This window comes from Pogona vitticeps, chromosome 4, assembly GCF_051106095.1.
Source record: "Pogona vitticeps strain Pit_001003342236 chromosome 4, PviZW2.1, whole genome shotgun sequence".
Taxonomy (NCBI): domain Eukaryota; kingdom Metazoa; phylum Chordata; class Lepidosauria; order Squamata; family Agamidae; genus Pogona; species Pogona vitticeps.
This window is the reverse complement of record NC_135786.1, coordinates 34,209,576-34,227,531: the sequence shown is the minus strand read 5'-3', so window position 1 is coordinate 34,227,531 and position 17,956 is coordinate 34,209,576. Positions and strand designations below refer to the sequence as shown.

The 17,956-nt window shown below is 40.1% G+C and overlaps 1 protein-coding gene across 3 annotated transcripts in view; it reads left to right on the top strand.

Moving 5' to 3' along the window:
• Positions 1-662: 662 nt before the first annotated feature.
• The window catches only part of CBFA2T2 (CBFA2/RUNX1 partner transcriptional co-repressor 2), a 115,447-nt gene continuing 98,153 nt past the window's right edge, over positions 663-17,956 (top strand). Inside the window, exon 1 of one of the 3 annotated variants that reach the window (XM_020782377.3) lies at positions 663-845. In XM_020782377.3, coding sequence (XP_020638036.1) covers positions 818-845 — 28 coding nt within the window. In that variant the 5' untranslated portion in view covers positions 663-817. The remainder of the gene's footprint in view (positions 846-17,956) is intronic. The other 2 variants (XM_020782378.3, XM_020782381.3) reach the window with 2 other exon arrangements.

Here is a 17,956-nt window from a genome sequence, read left to right as displayed (position 1 = left end):
ACACCATATGTTGTGTATTTGTCCATCTTTCAAATTTCTCTGTATAACTAATGTTTAATATAAGTGCATTTTCCCCCAACAGGACTATGAAACATAACAGGTCACTTCTAGTTTTTAGGTAAATCAGACACTCTTCTGAAAACACAACCGTTGCCTTAACACCGCCAAGATTAATTGATTTGTGTAATGGACCTTTTTACTGCTAGAACGTTTAGGCAACCAGCGCATTTTTGATCGGTCCTAATTAATGCCACTGTCGTTTTTTTGTATGGCAGTTCAGACTCTCACACCCCCAATAAACCAATATGGATATAAACCTTTGACTAAGATTCTACTCCTCTTGCACCTGAAGGAAGCGGGCTAAGCCCACGGAAATAAGCGCTCAAGGTGCCACGAGACTCTCCGTTTGTTCTGCTATCACAAAGGAGACTCCTTCCGAGTAGGACCGCGCCGCAGATCTGCAGTCCTGCTGGAGGCAAAGCCCCACTGATCACAGAGGGGCTGGATCCCTCCCTGGTTCCAATGACATGAGGGGACAGCACGTCTCTGCCCCCGCGCGCTCCAAACCTTCTTCCCTCAACAGCAAAAGGGCCGTCGACCGGGCCCCGCCCCCCTCTCCGCGACCGAGCGCGCGCTCCGGCGAGCGAAGGCGAGGGGGAGGCGGGGCCAACGTCAGCCCAAGGGGGCGGGGCCGAGGCGAAGGCCTAGCGCCGTGAGGGGAGCTTTCGCCGCCTTGCTCGCCCTTTCGGCGTGCGCGCTTGTCGTCGCTTCCCGAGCAGGACGGAACAAAGGGGGAGGACTCGACCTCAGCCCGGCGATGGTGGGCATTCCGGGGACTTCCCAGTGTAAGATGCTTTCCTCCCCCCCCCGCCTTCCCCTCAGTTCTGTCTTCGAGGGTGGTTCCTCGCTTTGCCTCCTCGTCCTCTCCTCTCCGTCAGAGTCTCCCCGCGCCTTTGGCCAGCCTGAGCCCAAGAAAGTCTCCTCAAAAGTCAGCCCCCAAAGGGTCGCGTCCTTTGAACTTTCCTATATCCGGAGTGGGACTGGCTTTTAAGCAGACGTTGTCCAGATATGGGGCTGCGGTCTCCCTGTTTCCCTTTTGGGGTCCTTCCCCACTGGGCATTCCTGCCCCGAATAGGGCTCCGTTTGTACCTCTCAGGTGGTAGCCCATGCTCGCCCCTTCCCTCCTGCTCTGACCCTGGGCAAAGCACTGGCTCCATCCTCTTCTGCCTTTCTGGCTCCAACAGCTCCGTCGCATGCTTTGATTTCTTCCCATTGCCGCCGTTCCCCTTGTTCCGAAACCGTTGCCCCTCTTCTTTTCCTTGGATTCTTGCGTTATAGCGCAGCCCTGTGCGTGTCTGCTCAGAAGTAAGTCCAACAGACCTCAAGGGGACTTATCCCCTGGGTAAATGGGTGTAGCATTCCACTTTATATTCGATTCTTATTTTTTTCCCCTTTAAAAATGGGAATTAGATTATATTTTATGTTGTACATTATAGTTATGTCTCTATAAGCATTATACAAATTTCTGGATTTTTCTGTAGGTCCCTGTTTGTTTCAGAAGTCCAGTTCCTTCTATTCCTTTTTCTTATTCTGTGGTCTGTTACTTTCCTCAAGACCTCTTTCTTTCCCCCTTTTAATACTTTTTCAGCCCCACTAATTTAAGGTATCTTTAATAGAACCCTTTATTGTATCATAAATATTTCATCCACTCTGTCTCATTTCATCTGCTGATCACCTCATCAGGATTCAGGAGTGGTTTTTGCTTACTCTATATCTCAAATTCTCCATATTTTGGATTGTTTGTAGGTATGTGATCTGTGCTGTAATCAGATCAGAAAAGCATTAAGCACTTGTTAAGATCTAAAATAACAGTGATCTGTGATATGTGAGAAATTACTGTACAGTACAGTACATTCATTTTCCCCCTGAACCTTTTAATGTAAGTCTAACCCTGAAAATGTTCTACTCACAATTAACAGATGCTTGATATCTAGTGACAAATTGTGACATTAAATGCTTATTTGTGAAGGTGTGCTTGATTACACCCCTAGGTTACTTCTGGAACAAACTACCTCTGGTGGTGGTCCTACTCCAGGCACCCCAGGAATACGAGGGGTTGCAGTCTAACAGTATCTGGAGGGCTCCACTTTGCTCACTTGAGGTTGGACATTGAGTTTTTGCTGAAGGATCATTAGTTTTTCTGAATAGCTCAGGTGGATGACCTGTGTTCTGTGGTTCAAAATAAATTTATTCATAATAAATCCTGTTAACTTAATTGTTGCTTACTCTCAAGGCAAGGGTGGGGAATGTGGAACCATCTAGTTGTTGTTGCATGGCCATTATCCCAGCAGGTATAGCCAGTGGTCAGGAATGACAGTTACAATTCATTACAATTTGTAGGGACACATGGCCTCATCTTTATCCTAGAAAGTGGCCAGATTTCAGGTTTATACAGTCATTGTAGACTTTTCTGAGAATGAGAGTAACTTTCTTCCCACATGGTTCTTTCTCCATGTAGCCATTCCTTACTTACTGCAGGACTGTTGTTGTACTTGCAGCATTCTTTAAGTATGGAGCCAGCATAAAGCATAGCCAGGAATTATTTTAGTAAGTCTTGTGTAAAACTAGCAAAAGCAAAGAAGTTAATCAAAATGATATTGATAATACAGTCGAGTAGAACTTGCATGTCTTTGCATATGTGGCCTTATTTTACAAAAAACAATTGTATTTGGGACAGTTGTAATGTGTTCACTGCTGTACTGCGTTCATCACCACAGACTGAAATTGTTTTGAAGTATATAAGCAAAAAGCTAGGTATTGCAGTTGTCAGATGCTGGACATACAGAAGATGCAGAACTGTGTTGTGATCACATGAAATTTATGTTGTAGACTTTACTGGTCCACAGTCAAGGGTCTTGTCTTAGAAACATCTATATGTTCTCAGTGATAAGTGTTAATAGTTATGGGCAATGCACATGTAGGTCATAACCAGGGCAAATTATGCATTATATGTTGTGCATATCTCAACGGACCAACTGGGTTATTGTATAAAACAGAAGAATTAACCTTGGATTTAAAAGATACATGCAATATTATGCAGTGTTGCTGCCACTTAGTTTTACTTGCTGATGGACTGTGAAGCTGTATATACTTTCTTTCAAGACAAAATCCTTCTAAAACAGCTTATGCCCAAACTGTATTCTTAATAAAAGCATAATGGAACTGTAACACATTGTTGCATTAAACTATTAAGAAAGTTTAAAGGCAACAGGTCTTGGGGGCATCTTGTTTTTAATAAGAATGATGTGCCATCAAATGCATTGTGACTAATGATAACCCTCCCGCTTAGCAGTTGCTAGATACAGTATAAAGTTCTCAGAAGTGGTTTACCAGTCCCTCCTTCCGATGGTGTTAAGGGGCTGTATAGCTTGCTCAAGGCTCCATATGTGGCAGGGCACATAACTCTATCAGCTGCATGTGCTCCAAGTGATCATGTTTGGTCCCTCTTCTGGAAGCCACATTGAAGATTTGAATTCATGACCTTGTATGCTCCAACCCACTGTGCTAGAGAGTAACTTGTTTGGAGTAAGCTTTCACAATGTTGAAGACTGCTGTTTTTCAGTGGCAGATTAACATGGCTGTCTATTCCTTCTCCCTCAAATAAAAGTGTTTTCCAGGTGTGTTTAAACCCTGTAAAGCAGAGGGCCATACATCTCTTTCTCTGTTGCAGGCAGGGAATTGCATAAACACAGAGCTACTGTTGAAAAGGTCTCCTCACGTGTTGCTCTAAGAGACCTCAGTGGTGAGCTAGTATCAAGACCTGAACAGGTTCATATGTGTGGAGGCAGCCCTGGTCCCAAGCTGTTTGAAGGCATTTTTCAGCACTGGGTAGAGATGACTAGGTTGCTGACGCATCCAGTATGGGATAGGTGTTCCATGCTCTGATTTCTTGGTCCCCCACAAGCATCCTAGCTGTTTTATTCTACACTGGCTGTAGTTTCCAGCCCAACTTCATTCATTCATTCATTCATTCATCCATCCATCCATCCATCCATCCATCCATCCATCCATCCATCCATCCATCCATCCATCCATCCATCCATCCATCCATCCATCCATCCATCCATCCATCCATCCATTTATTTATTTATTTATTTATTTATTTATTTATTTATTTATTTATTTATTTATTTATTTGATTTATATCCCGCCCATCTGGTAGACTCTACCACTCTGGGCGGCTGAATGCTTTAAAAGCATTCTTTCAAATCTCAGTTATCTTAGGATGCTTTGGAAGTAACCAGGGTGTATGTTAACTGAGGCAGAGCCTCCTATATGTGTCTTAACAGTTAGCTCTTTCCACTTTTTGCCTTAATTCTGGTTTGCAAACTTGTTGTTCTTATACCACTTTTTCTGGGGGTGAGGAATATTGCCCGTGTTTCCAAATCAACTCAGTTTCCTGTGATTTGATTGTATGAACTGTTGGGCTGAGGGGTAAATGTAAATGTTGCTTTACTGCTGCTGAGCAGGTATTTCCTTCCAACCCAGGATGGCACAGGGATATTGTAAAATTTCGGTGATCTTAATATGCAAGTCTCTTGCAGGCCTTTGTATGTTGCTCTTGCTGAAGCTGAAATTAAGGGGCAGGAGCTTTATCAGAGTTTCAACTGCCTACTGTACTTAGTTGTGCAGTGTGTTTTGATTTGTCTGAAGGATTGGGCACCATTTAATATGCCTCCGACTCTTTGGCTCTCCAGTTTGATTTTTTTAGTGTTTATTTCTGATGTGAGACTGCTGAATTAGAATTTATTAATAAAATTGGATTCAATTTGTTTGGATTAGTAGTTTGTCTTTAAGGTGCCACTAGAGTCTTCGTTTTTGCTGTAGGAGACTAATCCAGCTGCTTCTCTGGAAGTTCTTACACACATTCCAAAAACTTCAGAACACTGCAGCTTTGCTTTCTGAAACATATTTTCAGTTCAGTGAAGCCACATCTGTTTCTCACTATATATTCTTATTCCTTCCCAACATCCACAAAAGCATTCCTGTTTCTGTCTAGGTTTGTTTCATAGCAGTTTTGTCCCTTATTTGTCCAGTATTTTGATACAGGAGAAAGAGATTTTTCTTTACTTGATGGGAGAAGAACGTGTGTAAGAGAGTTCGAAGGATAGAAGGAAAAGGGAGAAGGCAAAGAGAAAGATTTTAATCACCAGTAAATTTCCATCTTTGATTTGTTGGTGATTTTTCTGTCTTGGCTAATTTCTTTCACTCAAGCCACACACGCTTTCTCTGATGTTATTCCATTGTTCTCCAACTTCTTTCCCCCCTCACTTTTTCAGTATTACAGCTGTATTTTCCACATTCATGTGCTTTTTGTAGTATTTTAATTTCATGTTAAAAAAACGCTTACTTCCCTTTTAATGAGTGCCTGAGACTCTCATAAGGGTCTGATTATGCAATATTTTTGTGATGTGGATTTCTGATTTCCTTTCTTGTTGGTTCCTGCAAGAAATAAGACGATTAATTTCTCTGTGGACTTGATACAGCACTTCTGTTCTCCAGGTGCTGGATTCAACTCTATTCTGATACTGATAACCACAGAAATACAATATTGTCTGCAAGGGCCATATCCCAGGGTACTTTTCTAAAACCATTTTTAAAGAAATGTATTTACAAGAAAACAGACAGGCATCAACTGACTTTCATAATTCCTTGCCCTGGAGTCAGCTGACCAGTTTTTGGATTCCAGTTCGCTAAGTTATGAATGGTGAGGTACTAGCATTAAACAAAAAAATGGAAAAGTAACTTTGTTGGACTAAATATCCTAGAGCATCTAGCCTGCATGGCCAGGATTCTGGGGAATGTTATCCATCAAAGTGACCTTGCCAGCTGCTGCATTGTACCTGATCCATGTATTTCCTCTTCCAGTTGCTTATCCCCTCTCTCAGTAGAGAGAGTTGAACATTTAAATGAATTCAGGTAGAGGAGTACACATTTGTGTTTTTGGCTTATCACTCCCAGAGTTGTAGTCTGAAACCACACATTTACAGAAGTTCTTGTGTATGGTGTAATAATTGGTGTGGTCAGAGGAAATTGAAATCCAAAAGGCTAGTAAGGGTGATAATTGCTGTAACAAAGGCTTTAGCAAATAGTAATTGAATAAGGGCAATACTTATACATATGCTAACTAGCTCTTCTATTCAATGGTGCCTGCATAACCTACAACTATTATTTGTTAATGCCATAGTGAAGAAAATAAGTGTTTGTGCTCACTTTGGACTTGATTGCCACCTACCCATATATACAATAATTTTCCAATTGCACTTCATGAAATGGGCTGCAAATTCATAAATGTTTATGTCAGAAAAAAACTTGTTAGTGAGAAAGGTGCTGCAAGACTCTTGTCTGGTTTTGCTCAAAAGACTAAGAGAGCTACCCTTCTCTGGAAGATCCTTGTGTGGTGCAGAGTTCTAGCAGCAGTATCCTGCTCATGACCTGGGTTTAATCCCAGGTAGCCGGTTTGAGGTTGAGCTATCAGTCCAAAGTTGGTAAATTGAGTATCCAGCTCACAGGGTGAGGGGAGGGAGATATGGGGCAATATATGTGGGACTCTTTGCTTTGTATTATATTCTTTCTTTTCTCTTTTTCAGTTCAATTTTTAAAAATTCTTTATTGTGGGGATAGGGTTAAGGGGAGGGGAATTTAGAGTTAGGGAGCAGGTATAGATAGAGAAAGGGTAAAATTACAGAGCGTGAGAGTACATTTGCATCAACTTGTACAGTTATACTACAAAGTGAGATAAAAAGAAAAATAGCAAATTTTCCCAGTATTACTATAGATACTAATCTATCTATTCCCTAATTGGACCTTCACATTCTTCTTTAATCTGTGCTTTCCAGGCTATCTTTTGAGTCTATTTATGAAGTAATTCCCAGTTTTTGAATCCTTTTAAAGGTAATTTTCATTTATTATTTCTGCTTCCACCATCTCCATGACTTCCCATGTCTTTTCTGTCAGCTCTTCTAAGTCCGAGATATCTATTTTCTTCTAATATTTTCCATCTAGTAACTTCGCTGTAGAAATTACATGTGTTATCAAATACTGCTTTTCTCGATCTAACATCTCAGGCATAATATTTAATAAAGAAAAAAGCAAATATGTTTTAAATGTTGTCACATGAAATAGAATATTTTTCAAACTTTCACGCACCTCCAATAATTCCCTATATGTCCACCAAACATGTATTCGAGAGGGATAATCCCTTCCACACTGAAGACAAATACAATCTGTACCCCTTCTAGCTCCCTGATTTTGCTGCTTTCATGACTGCCTCTTTGTCTCGGCCTGCTGGCAAGGGTCTCTTCAAATTGGGAGAGGCCATGATGCACCGCCTGACTCAAGGATGAACGCCCAGATGTCATGGTTTCCCATATGGCGAGATCCATTTCCAAGGCCTTCAGATCCCACTTGTAGATATCCTTGTATTGCAGCTATGGTCTCCCTCTGGGGGTCTCCCTCTGGGGCAATTTCTCTACACTAATTCTAAGAAAGTTTCTTTCATATGAACCCAGAATTCTGGCTCTCTGTTCTTGATGGCTTATTTATTTTGACAGTCTGACATCAGTAGAAATACTGTTCTTACTGGAGACTGCAATTGGGGAAAGAATGAAAAAGAAAAAATTATTCCCTATGGAGATTTCTTTCTTTAAAAACAATGTAATAGTCTTATGATAGTGAATATTCACACAGTTTAGTTAACACCTAGAAATATATTGCCCCGGACACAGAATGAGGACAAGAAATGTGCTTTGTAAAAGATCCCATTGGAAATAACTAGGAATTTGAAAGGCCTCTGGGACGTGGTGGCGCTGTGGGCTAAACCGCAGAAGCCTGTGCTGCAGGGTCAGAAGATCAGCAGTCGTAAGATCGAATCCACGCGACGGAGTGAGTGCCTGTCACTTGTCCCAGCTCCTGCCAACCTAGCGGTTTGAAAGCATGCAAATGCAAGTAGATAAATAGGGACCACCTTGGTGGGAAGGTAACAGCATTCCGTGTCTAAGTCGCACTGGCCATGTGACCACGGAAGATTGTCTTCAGACAAAAACGCTGGCTCTGTGGCTTGGAAACAGGGATGAGTACCGCCCCCTAGAGTTGAACACGACTGGACAAAAATTGTCAAGGGGAACCTTTACCTTTACCTTTACCTGTCTTTGTGATGGTTTTGCAAAGTCTGTTAGTCTTCCAGTTAAATTTGAAGTTTAAATCCATGAAGTTTAGATCTTTTGTGGAAGGATATTGGCGTAAGATTTCTCTGCTTAGTTGCTTGAGTACAAGAACTTAAAAAAAGAGTTGCAAGTTCTTTATAATGTCATGCTGTGTTAGGGGATTATTTGATCTTTTCCTGAAATGGAGGATGTCTCCAAGGTTGGGAAACTGTAATGCTAATTGCTGTACTAGTGGAGATAAAGTTATACAGGGAGACATGATGTCTTCATGTCATTATTGTTTTTGGGGCATCTGGATTCACAGTACTGCATCTCAATTATACATTTTTCTAGAAATAAAATTTTGTTAAGTCATTATTGCATGTTTGGACACTGTGATGCATATGTGACAGCTGCCAGTAGATTTTAAGTCTCCATGATTTGCCTTGTTAGATCAGATGAGCAGTGTCAATCTGGGCCATGGATTCTGTTTTCAACAACAGGTGGCCAAATATCTTTGCATATTTGGAAAATGGTGGGGGCCTTCTTCTCTCTACCCTTTTACCTCCTCCATCTATTACTTGGAGGAGTGGTGCCTCTGCCCAGGATGGTTCCATATTTAGCTACCACCATGCTATCAGTACATCTCTCAGTATATCTGTCCTTCATGTGGTTGTCCAGAGTTCTTTCAACTTTGCCTCAAAATCTTGTGTCAAGTAAGAATATAAGAAAAATTATACTGGATAATACCAAAGGCCTGTTTAGTCTGACATACCGTTCCTTTCCATAGGGGTTAACCAGATGACTAATAGATAGATGTGAGCACTGCAGCACCCTTCTGCCTGTATTAGTATTGAGAGGCATGTTATCTCCTAATCTATAGATAATGTGTATCTAACATGATTTAATAGGTAATATAGTAAGTAGTCTTCTGTTCTGTGCATAAGTCTCTTTCCTTCGGAGAGCTTTTAATCTATCTGTTTACAGCCATAAGGCATTTTTAAATTCTTTAAACTGCATACCTTTATGCTGTACTCCAGAACTAATAAATACAGTGGGCAAAATCCCACAGTATAACTTAATGTCAGCATAACCCGAATTGCACTTCGTAAACATTTAATTTAAACTTATGGAAAGTTTCCTCCCCCCCTTGCAGGTTTCAAGGCTCCCTAGGACTCTCTTTTGCCCTCCAGAAGCTTTTTGGAGTCTTGGACATGGAGAGGGTGGAGCCTTTAACAGTAAAAAATCGTTACCAGATCACCACTGTGCCAAGGAACACTGTCAACAATCCAGTGGCATTTTAAAAAACTGTTAACACCTCCCCCTTCCCTTAAAACAAGGCTCCCAAAGGAAACTTGAAACTTGAAAAGGAGGTAGGGGAAGAGACAGGGAACTTTCCATGAGTTCAGATTAAATGTTTCTGGCAACCAGTTTGGGTTATACCAGCATGAAGTTCCTCCAGCAGAACTGTGTCCAATGAAACATCTGTAATGATAATTTGGTATTTCAGGATTCACCAAGGTTAGATGTTATTTGACTGTGTAAAGATTAACATGCATATTTTCTTCTTTTCAGAGTTACATAGTAATTAAATAATAGCACTCTGGGGGTATTCAAGTTTGTAAAATTTTATAAGGTGTTGGAAAGCCCCACCAAAATGCCATAAGAGCAAGAAAATACGTAAGTACTACTGTGGTATCTGTATGTGTGTATGCACCCTCATATGCATAACAGCTATTGTGCCAGCTAGCTTGGCGCTTTCCAGATTAGTTGAATGACCATCCCCCTAACTCTGGCCAGCATGGCCAATGTCTCTTTTAGCTGGAAGTAACGGGAGTTGTACTCCAACACACATTTCTCATAGTATACAGCTGTTGTTAATTTATTAATTTGTTGAGGATCAATTGCAAGTAGCAGCAGGCTGGACTGTAGCCAGCTTTGAGTTTTCTGAAATGAATGTACACCATTTCCTCTCCATCCCATCATGCATTACTAGCAGCAGTCTGATACATGCACACCTACCAGTGATTAATTCTGCCCAATCTGGGGACTAAATATAATTGCAGACCTTAGGGATACAACGACATCTGGCCAAACCTCCCAGCATCTGCCTTGTCCAATTCTTTGTACCACCTGATGAAGAGTTGTGGAGATCCTGGAAACGTTTATATTCTTAACATTTTAGGTGGGCCTAAAAAACACATTGGCTGCTTATGGATTTCAGTCTTGTGTTATTCTTATGAACTAACTCAGATTCCTTTGTGTTTACATGCACCCACCTTTCAAATAAGACTGTAATTTTTATTTATTTAAAATATTTTTACTCCACCTTTCTCCTTGAAAAGACAGCTTACAACAATGAAAACAATGAGTCTACAACAGTGGTTAACATCATTAAATGACAATATTTAAAACTATGAATAATGAATAACGAGGTATCTTACAACATTAACAGACAATATTAAGGCAAATATCAATAAGTATATTTTAAAAAGTCACTATAAGAAGTAGAAAACACAAAAATGGAAAAACAAGTGTACTAAAAATCTAATCAAAGCAGTGATGTATAACAATCTATCTAAAACATCACACACAAGTTTACTGAGGGAAGGCTTGCCTGAAGAGAAAGATCTTTGCTTGTGGAAGGATGGCAAAAATGGGGCCAGTCTGACCTCCTGTGTGAGGGAGTTCCAAAGTTTGGGAGCTCTTTCCATCGGCATCCCCACACAGAATGCATTAGAGTAATCCAGCCAGGAAGTAACTAGGACGTGTATCACAGTGGCCATATCAGATCTCTCAAGAAACAGATGTAGCTGGCACACTCATTTTAATTGTACAAATGCATTCCTGGCCACTTCCGAGACCTCATGTTGAACTACATTGGAAATACTTGCAGATACAGGTACTATATGTCTTTAGCATGCATCTAAAAATAATAATGGTCAGAGCTTTGTTCAATAATGGGTAAACAAAATTCCATGTAGCAGATGCTATCATGCTGATTGACTGACTACAAGAGCCTGTAGATTGGGGTAGAATTGGGTATTAAATATTTCAATGTGTTTTGTTTGCTGGCCCTATCCTGTTGCCAACTGAGTGCTATCTGCCAACAAGCCCCTTTGGCTGCTCTGGTCATTGACCTGAAGGATCAGAAGTAAATGGTTCCTTCCTCTGGTTGCTGCTTTGGTATTCTCTTTGTCAGGATTCTAGGAAGAGAGTGTGGATGCTAAGTTGCTGCTTGTTTCCAAGATATTGTGGCCCAGTATTTTGAAAACTTGGGCTTGTACTGTAAGCTATTTCATTATCTTTGTATAGTAAAAATATACTATTTTGAATTTACTTGTCAAAATTGCTTTTTGTGTAACAATGCAGGACATAGCAGACTTCTGAATTGCTCACATACTTGTGTTTGAGATTATTTTTGGACTATCTTTTATGGAGACTCCTTCATTCATGGGAAATCTAGTACACTTTGACTTGGTTAGAGATTATTTGGGGGTCTAGTGGATAGAGTGTGGGACAAGGACTCAGGAAGCCTGGGTTCAAATCCCTGCTCAGTCATGGAAACTCACTGGGAGTGTGAAACTGGTAAAATCATGCCTTAAATATCTCACTTATCTTGAAAGCTCTATTAGGGTTACTAAATTGTTTCTGACTGGATGGCACATAACAGATTCATAATCAGAAGTGCAGCATGGGAAAAAGCTGTGGGTACCTAAAAGCCTTGGAGACTTCTAATTACTGGATGTTGGGATAGTCCTAGAGTTGAGATGCATCTCATGGTCATCACAGGGAACTTTAAAAAACGACTTTGCATATTAAGTCATTCCTTCTTACTAAAGGCACAGGTTGCAAATGTTGCCTGACATGCAACATTTCTTACGGGATAGGTTTCTGAAAGCTCCTTGAAGCATGCACTGAAGGAATGGGGACCCAATACTATGAGGAGTCACATAGCAAGTATTTGAAAACTCCTCCATATGAGGTTTTGTTCCCTTGAGGGAGTTGGATATAGAGGCAGCACAACAGCCATCTTCAGATATCTGAAGAACTGTAATGTTAATGTCCTTTTTTTCTGCCTGCTGTTGCACAGGATAGAACCAATAGATTCAAATTACAAGAAAGAATATATTGATTGTACATTAGGAGAAGCATCCTGATGGTAAGAGCTGTTTGAAGTGGACTACATTAGAAGATGCTAGGCTCTCCTGTGTTGGAGGTATTTAAATACCTGTCGGGGATTCTTTAGCTGTAAATTTCCTTCATGGACAGGAGACTGGATTTGATAATCTTTGGGATCTCTCAGTTCTCCGATTAAATGAGTGCCCAATTATATAAACCTGAGGAAAGAGTTAAGCAGCTTATTCCTCCAACTCTTTGTCAGTTGTACATTGTTTCAGTTCTAACCCCTACCCCTGAGTTCCAAATGTGTTTGTGATGGTGCAGATAAAAATCCATTGGGGATTCATGACATGTATCATGTAGTATTTACAAAAGCCTACTGTGCACAAAGAAGCTCAGCCAATACAGCTTAGATGTTGTTAGAAAACTGCATCAGGGTTATCTCTTTACTAACTTTGATGAGTTAATGGTTTCTTTTTGAATCAGTTTGCTTGCTGACATAATGACTTCTCTTTCTATTGATGAACATTGCAAAAGAACAGTGGACTACATTCTGGTAATCTGTGTTCCTTCCTAAACGTGTCTAATTTCTTTTGCAGCTGTCCAGGTTAATAAACATCAACATATCTTCTGGTAGCAAATTCCGTAGTTACTGGTGCATGGGTTACACAAATACATCTTTTTTTTTCCTTTTTTATATCTAGCACCAGGTCCTAAAGTTAGGAGAAAAAGGACAACATACATAATTTTACAGACCTATATAATGTTTCTTAAATTTGCCTATCTCTCTAAACTAATTTTTCTTTACAGGGGAATTGCTCCAGTTCCCTATTGTCTTCTTTGCCATTGTCTCCTTTAAGGCAGATGGAATAATTAAATATGTATGTTTTTTGGCCCTAGAACTAGTAATACAGTAATAGATCTTAATAGCACTTTCAGAATGAAACAGTGAATGGACAAGGCCAGAATTCTGATGGGGATTTATACTCTTTTCAGAGACTTCTGTTCAGCACCTTGGCACTTGTGCTGTCATTTACTGCATGGTTCCAAACTGGCTTCTATGCTTTTAAATATCTATATGAAATTTATGAGGAAAGCTATCTGAGGTTTTTAAGTGAAGTGTCTCCGGTTTGCTGAAGTGTAATTTCATAAATCACAATTGACTGAATTACTGCTAATTAAGGAGTTGCCACTCTGTGCTTGGTCATATCCCAAGTGGTGTGACTGGCACATGACCAGGAAAGCAAGTGTTGACTTGTTAATTAGTAGCAAATTCTCCACCATGATTTATGCAATTACATTTATCCTAGCATAATCCCTGTCTCAAAGTACTTTGGCCAGTGCTGGGATATTTGGAGTAATTCTGATCTTCATTTCAGCATTCAAGGCTTACTAGGAACAGTACTTTGAGTGCTGCAGTTCTCCTGCTTAAAGTGCTGAAATCAGTTCTACACAAATGAAAATTAATTGTCATTATTGCCTTTTAGGTCTAGATGTGGACTGAAAGGAGAAAATTGAGGGGGAAAACTCCTTGTTTGTAGTTCTTTCAAACTGCAAAAGCTGAGTATACAATTTTATGAAAAACCTTTATTTTGGTAGAAAGAAGTAGTACTTTGCACTTGAGGCTCAGGTAGTTTTTAGCAGTTGTAGCTCAGTCATAAATACCTTCTCTTTGAGCAAGGTGTTTGAACAGGTGTTGGGAATCCCACGCCAGGCTGTTTTGGAGGAAGCAGATTATCTAAATCCATTTCAAACTAGCTTTAGGCCTTGTTTTAGTACAAAGAGCTGGGTGACTGCATTTGGTTGACTATTATGAGATAGTTGGAGGGGTGCAACACTTTGAATTCTTGATTCCTTTGGCAGTTTATTGAGTCTCTTGGCATGTTTTGATGTTTTCAACCATAGTGTCCTTATGGACTAACTGTGAATTAAAAGGTGGTGGCATGGTGGTGTAGCAGTCAAGATTCTTTCTGTGGGATTGTTCTCAGGGAATTCAGCACCTTGGCACTTGTGCTGTAATTTTCTGCAGGGTTCTAAATTACTTCTATCCTTTTAAATACCTATATGAAATTTATGAGGGAAGACATATGAGGTTAAAAGTAAAGTATCACCACTTTGCTGACAATATTGAATTCTGTTGTTCCTTGCCTCAGTAGCCTGTGGAGTCATAGGATCTGCCTATCACAGGATCCACAAACATCTGTGGATCATTTATTCTGTCTGTGGGTAAGATCTCTGACCCTGCTTTTCATGTCACAGAGGCTATCATGCTATGATCCCCCCCAACACATATCCAGAGCAACTCATATCCGTAGCTAAAGTTTACTATAGGGGTGGGCAGCATAGTGGCCCAGGGGCTCCCTCTTCCTCTAGGAGCATTTTTATGACTTTCAAGGCCACTCCAGAACCTCCCTCCATGAAAAGTTTAAATCTTTTTTTAAAATTTAATAAAATCACTGTGACTGCTCCTGAGGCACTGCAGACCTGCCAGTATTTTTCACCAGAGGCTGGGTAGGGATGTTCCCTGACTGTCACGGATAAATTGCCATTTCTGGCCTTTGTGCAGCTCATGGTGGGTGCAACAATTTGGTCTCCAAGACTGCCCTCACCAATTTGGTATATATTTTTACATCTTCTTCTACCAGCCTTCTGGAAAATGCTAGTGATTTTTGTAGATTGGACTAGAATGTTTGAATTTAGTGGATTTCTAGCCAGTACCAGGGAAGCCTGTACATCTTGCTTCAAATACACTGTGGACGTGTATGTTAAAATATTTCAAAGCTGTAGCTCTCAACAGATGAACATTCAAAAAAGGTGGAATGATGAAAAACTGCTCTATCTTCGGTGCTAAACACTGCTAGCATAATGTTATCTTTCTGCATGTCAGATATGAAACCTAGCTGGCAGTTTAAAATGTTCTAAAATTGTCCATGTAAAATCAACATGGAAAAGTGAGTTTTTGCATAACTCTCAGCATTCCTAAATGACAAGGGAAGCTGGCCAAGCTGACTAGGAGGCTCTTGGAGTTGTAGTCCAAAAGGGGTCAGTTTTTCAGGCTGTAGCCAGTATTCTGTTGGACTTCCATTGAATAGAAATTCTCACCAGCAGAAAAACATGAGCTTTCACTGCTTGTGTGGATATTATTGTGATACAGTGATCTCCATGAAGAAAACCCACCCGCTGCTTCTGCAACTCAGTAGATACTGACTTCTATATAAAATCTCCCTCCCCCCCCCAACTAATGTGTCTTCTGCTGCTTTCTCATTTCCTTCCTATATACAATATCTTGGGATCTCTGTGCTGATTTTGAGAGCTGACATACTTCACAAGTGACATTGTTTCTTTTATATGTTTTATATGTTGGATTATATGCATTTGTAAATTACAACTATTGAAATGGACTGCTGAGGTTATTTTGATCTCTGCTTTGGTGGTCTGTGTCTCCCTTAATCTAGTTTTAATAGTCTTGAATTATTTGCATGCAGTGGATGGTTGATCTGTTGAGTGCATGGGATCCTGGAGATCCTGTTCTTCTGAGCCATGTAATTCATTTGGTTTTGAGGATCGCTTCAAGATGTTAGGTGAATGTTCTTGTAACATTCCTAATGTTATTCAAACTAAGTGGGTCTGTTGACCTGACTGGGAAACAAACTAATGCTCCATGTAAGTTGTGCTAAGATATTTCATGAAAAAAAGATAGTAATGTTATTTCACTATCTTTTCTATGGCTTTTCATTCATGGATAGATCTAACTAGTACTAGTTTCTTTTTTTCTTTTCCAGTTTTTTCTCTGATCTTTGCATCTTAAAGGGTCTTGTCCAGAGCTTCAGAAAGATACTTTATTGGAAGTATTCCTCAGTTACCATAGTCAGTGGTCACTTGAGCCATTGAATATTCTGGGATTTGTAGTACACAGCATATTTTTCCAAGCTCTTGCCTTTGCCACCTCTTCTAATCCTAGAACTGGCCATAAGAATCTCTCCTGAGTAGGGGACAAAAGTCATCTGGTGACATCACTGGCTTTTCTGTCATTCCAGTAACAGAAATGGTAACTTGTGCTAAACTTACTTTATTTCTGGCCATGGTTTTTTCATTAAAGACAAAAGCTCAGCAAATATTTTTTAAATGATTGAATTTTGAAGCTATGGAAAACACATGTCAGTAGTCAGAGACACCAAGCACCATGTGTGATCAGCCGGAGCCCCCCATCTTTGAACACATGAGTGTGAATATAGATCTGAGAGCTGTGGGTGACAGGTTTATCTGGGATGATTGGCAAGGATTTATAAAGCAAGAGGGGGATTTACTCACTTAGCCACCCTCCTTTTCTTTCTCCCTCCTCTCTTTTCCTCATTCTCAGAAAAAGGAAATTGGGATCACATTAAAGCCCTAATTGGTTTGGCTCCAGCAATAGCTCAACGGCTGCCAAACAGTTAATTTATTATGTGAGTTTGGCCATGTGTTGAGCAGCAAACTTGTCCAAAGGAAAGAAAAAAAAATCTTTGTACACTGTACATGTATTCATTCGCCAGGACCCTCTTTTTTCTTTCTTGCTTTTTTCTAAATAAGCATACTGTGGAAGGTCCACAAGGGAAATGTAGAAGACAATCCCAGAGCCTGTTTTACATTTCAGTTAGAAAACCTGCATCTCTCAAACTTCACTGTGGCTCTTTGGATAAAGGAGAAAAGGTCAATGTGTGTCTTTTCACCCTGGATTCCTTAGAAGGACACCTTTTTCAAACAGATGCTCTGTTTCTTGGTCTATCTGAGCAGCTTAGAGAAGATTTAAATCTGATAAGTTGAAGGTAAAAAGCATTTTGTCAAATTTTGTTTCCCATATGAATATTGTTCGAAACAGTTGGTAAAAGGTCATTGAGGGCAGAGAGGGGAGGGAATACCTCTTTTGAGCTGGAAATAACACCCGCCTCTCGGCTGTCACATCCTGGCACAGCCAGGTGAGATAGCTCCTTGGGGGTGGGGAATTTTTCCTTTTCAGTAAGCTATGAGGAAAGGCAAACTGGAATGCACTCTTATCTGACTGGCTTTCTGCAGAATTTTGATTTGTTCTTGGCAGCCACTCTGTACACCATCATTCATTCTTGAGTGGTGTGTAGGTTTGGTAGTATTAGATTTGCTTGTATGAGTTTTTATATTGTTGTATTTATGTCAGTGTCTGAAGCCATAGAGTTTGAAGGCCAGTGGAGGTGGTGAGGGGAAGAGATTGAATTAGAAGCACAGTTGCTTAGATTCTAAGCAAATTTCACTTAGGCTAACCTCAGTGTATTAAAAAAAGGCCAGTTTTACTTCAGTTTGATGCACTAAAACAACAGTGCCAGCTGAAAATATCTTTATGTCTTACTTGGCTGTGGACTGGACTGTCATGTTTGGAAATATTTCATAAATGTTAAATCATGTCTGAAATGTATTTTATGATTTTTCACTGGGAAACATACCAATCTTCTGTTACAAAGCTGATTCCAGCAAGGCAGAAATGATATCATAGTCTGTAATTTTTTTATTTGTGTGTGGATAGACTTACTATTGAAACGTATCTACTGTTGAATTATCACCTTTGTATTGAAAATTGGTTTGAAAAGTATTTTGAGAGTTGTCAGCATTGTAAACTTTCC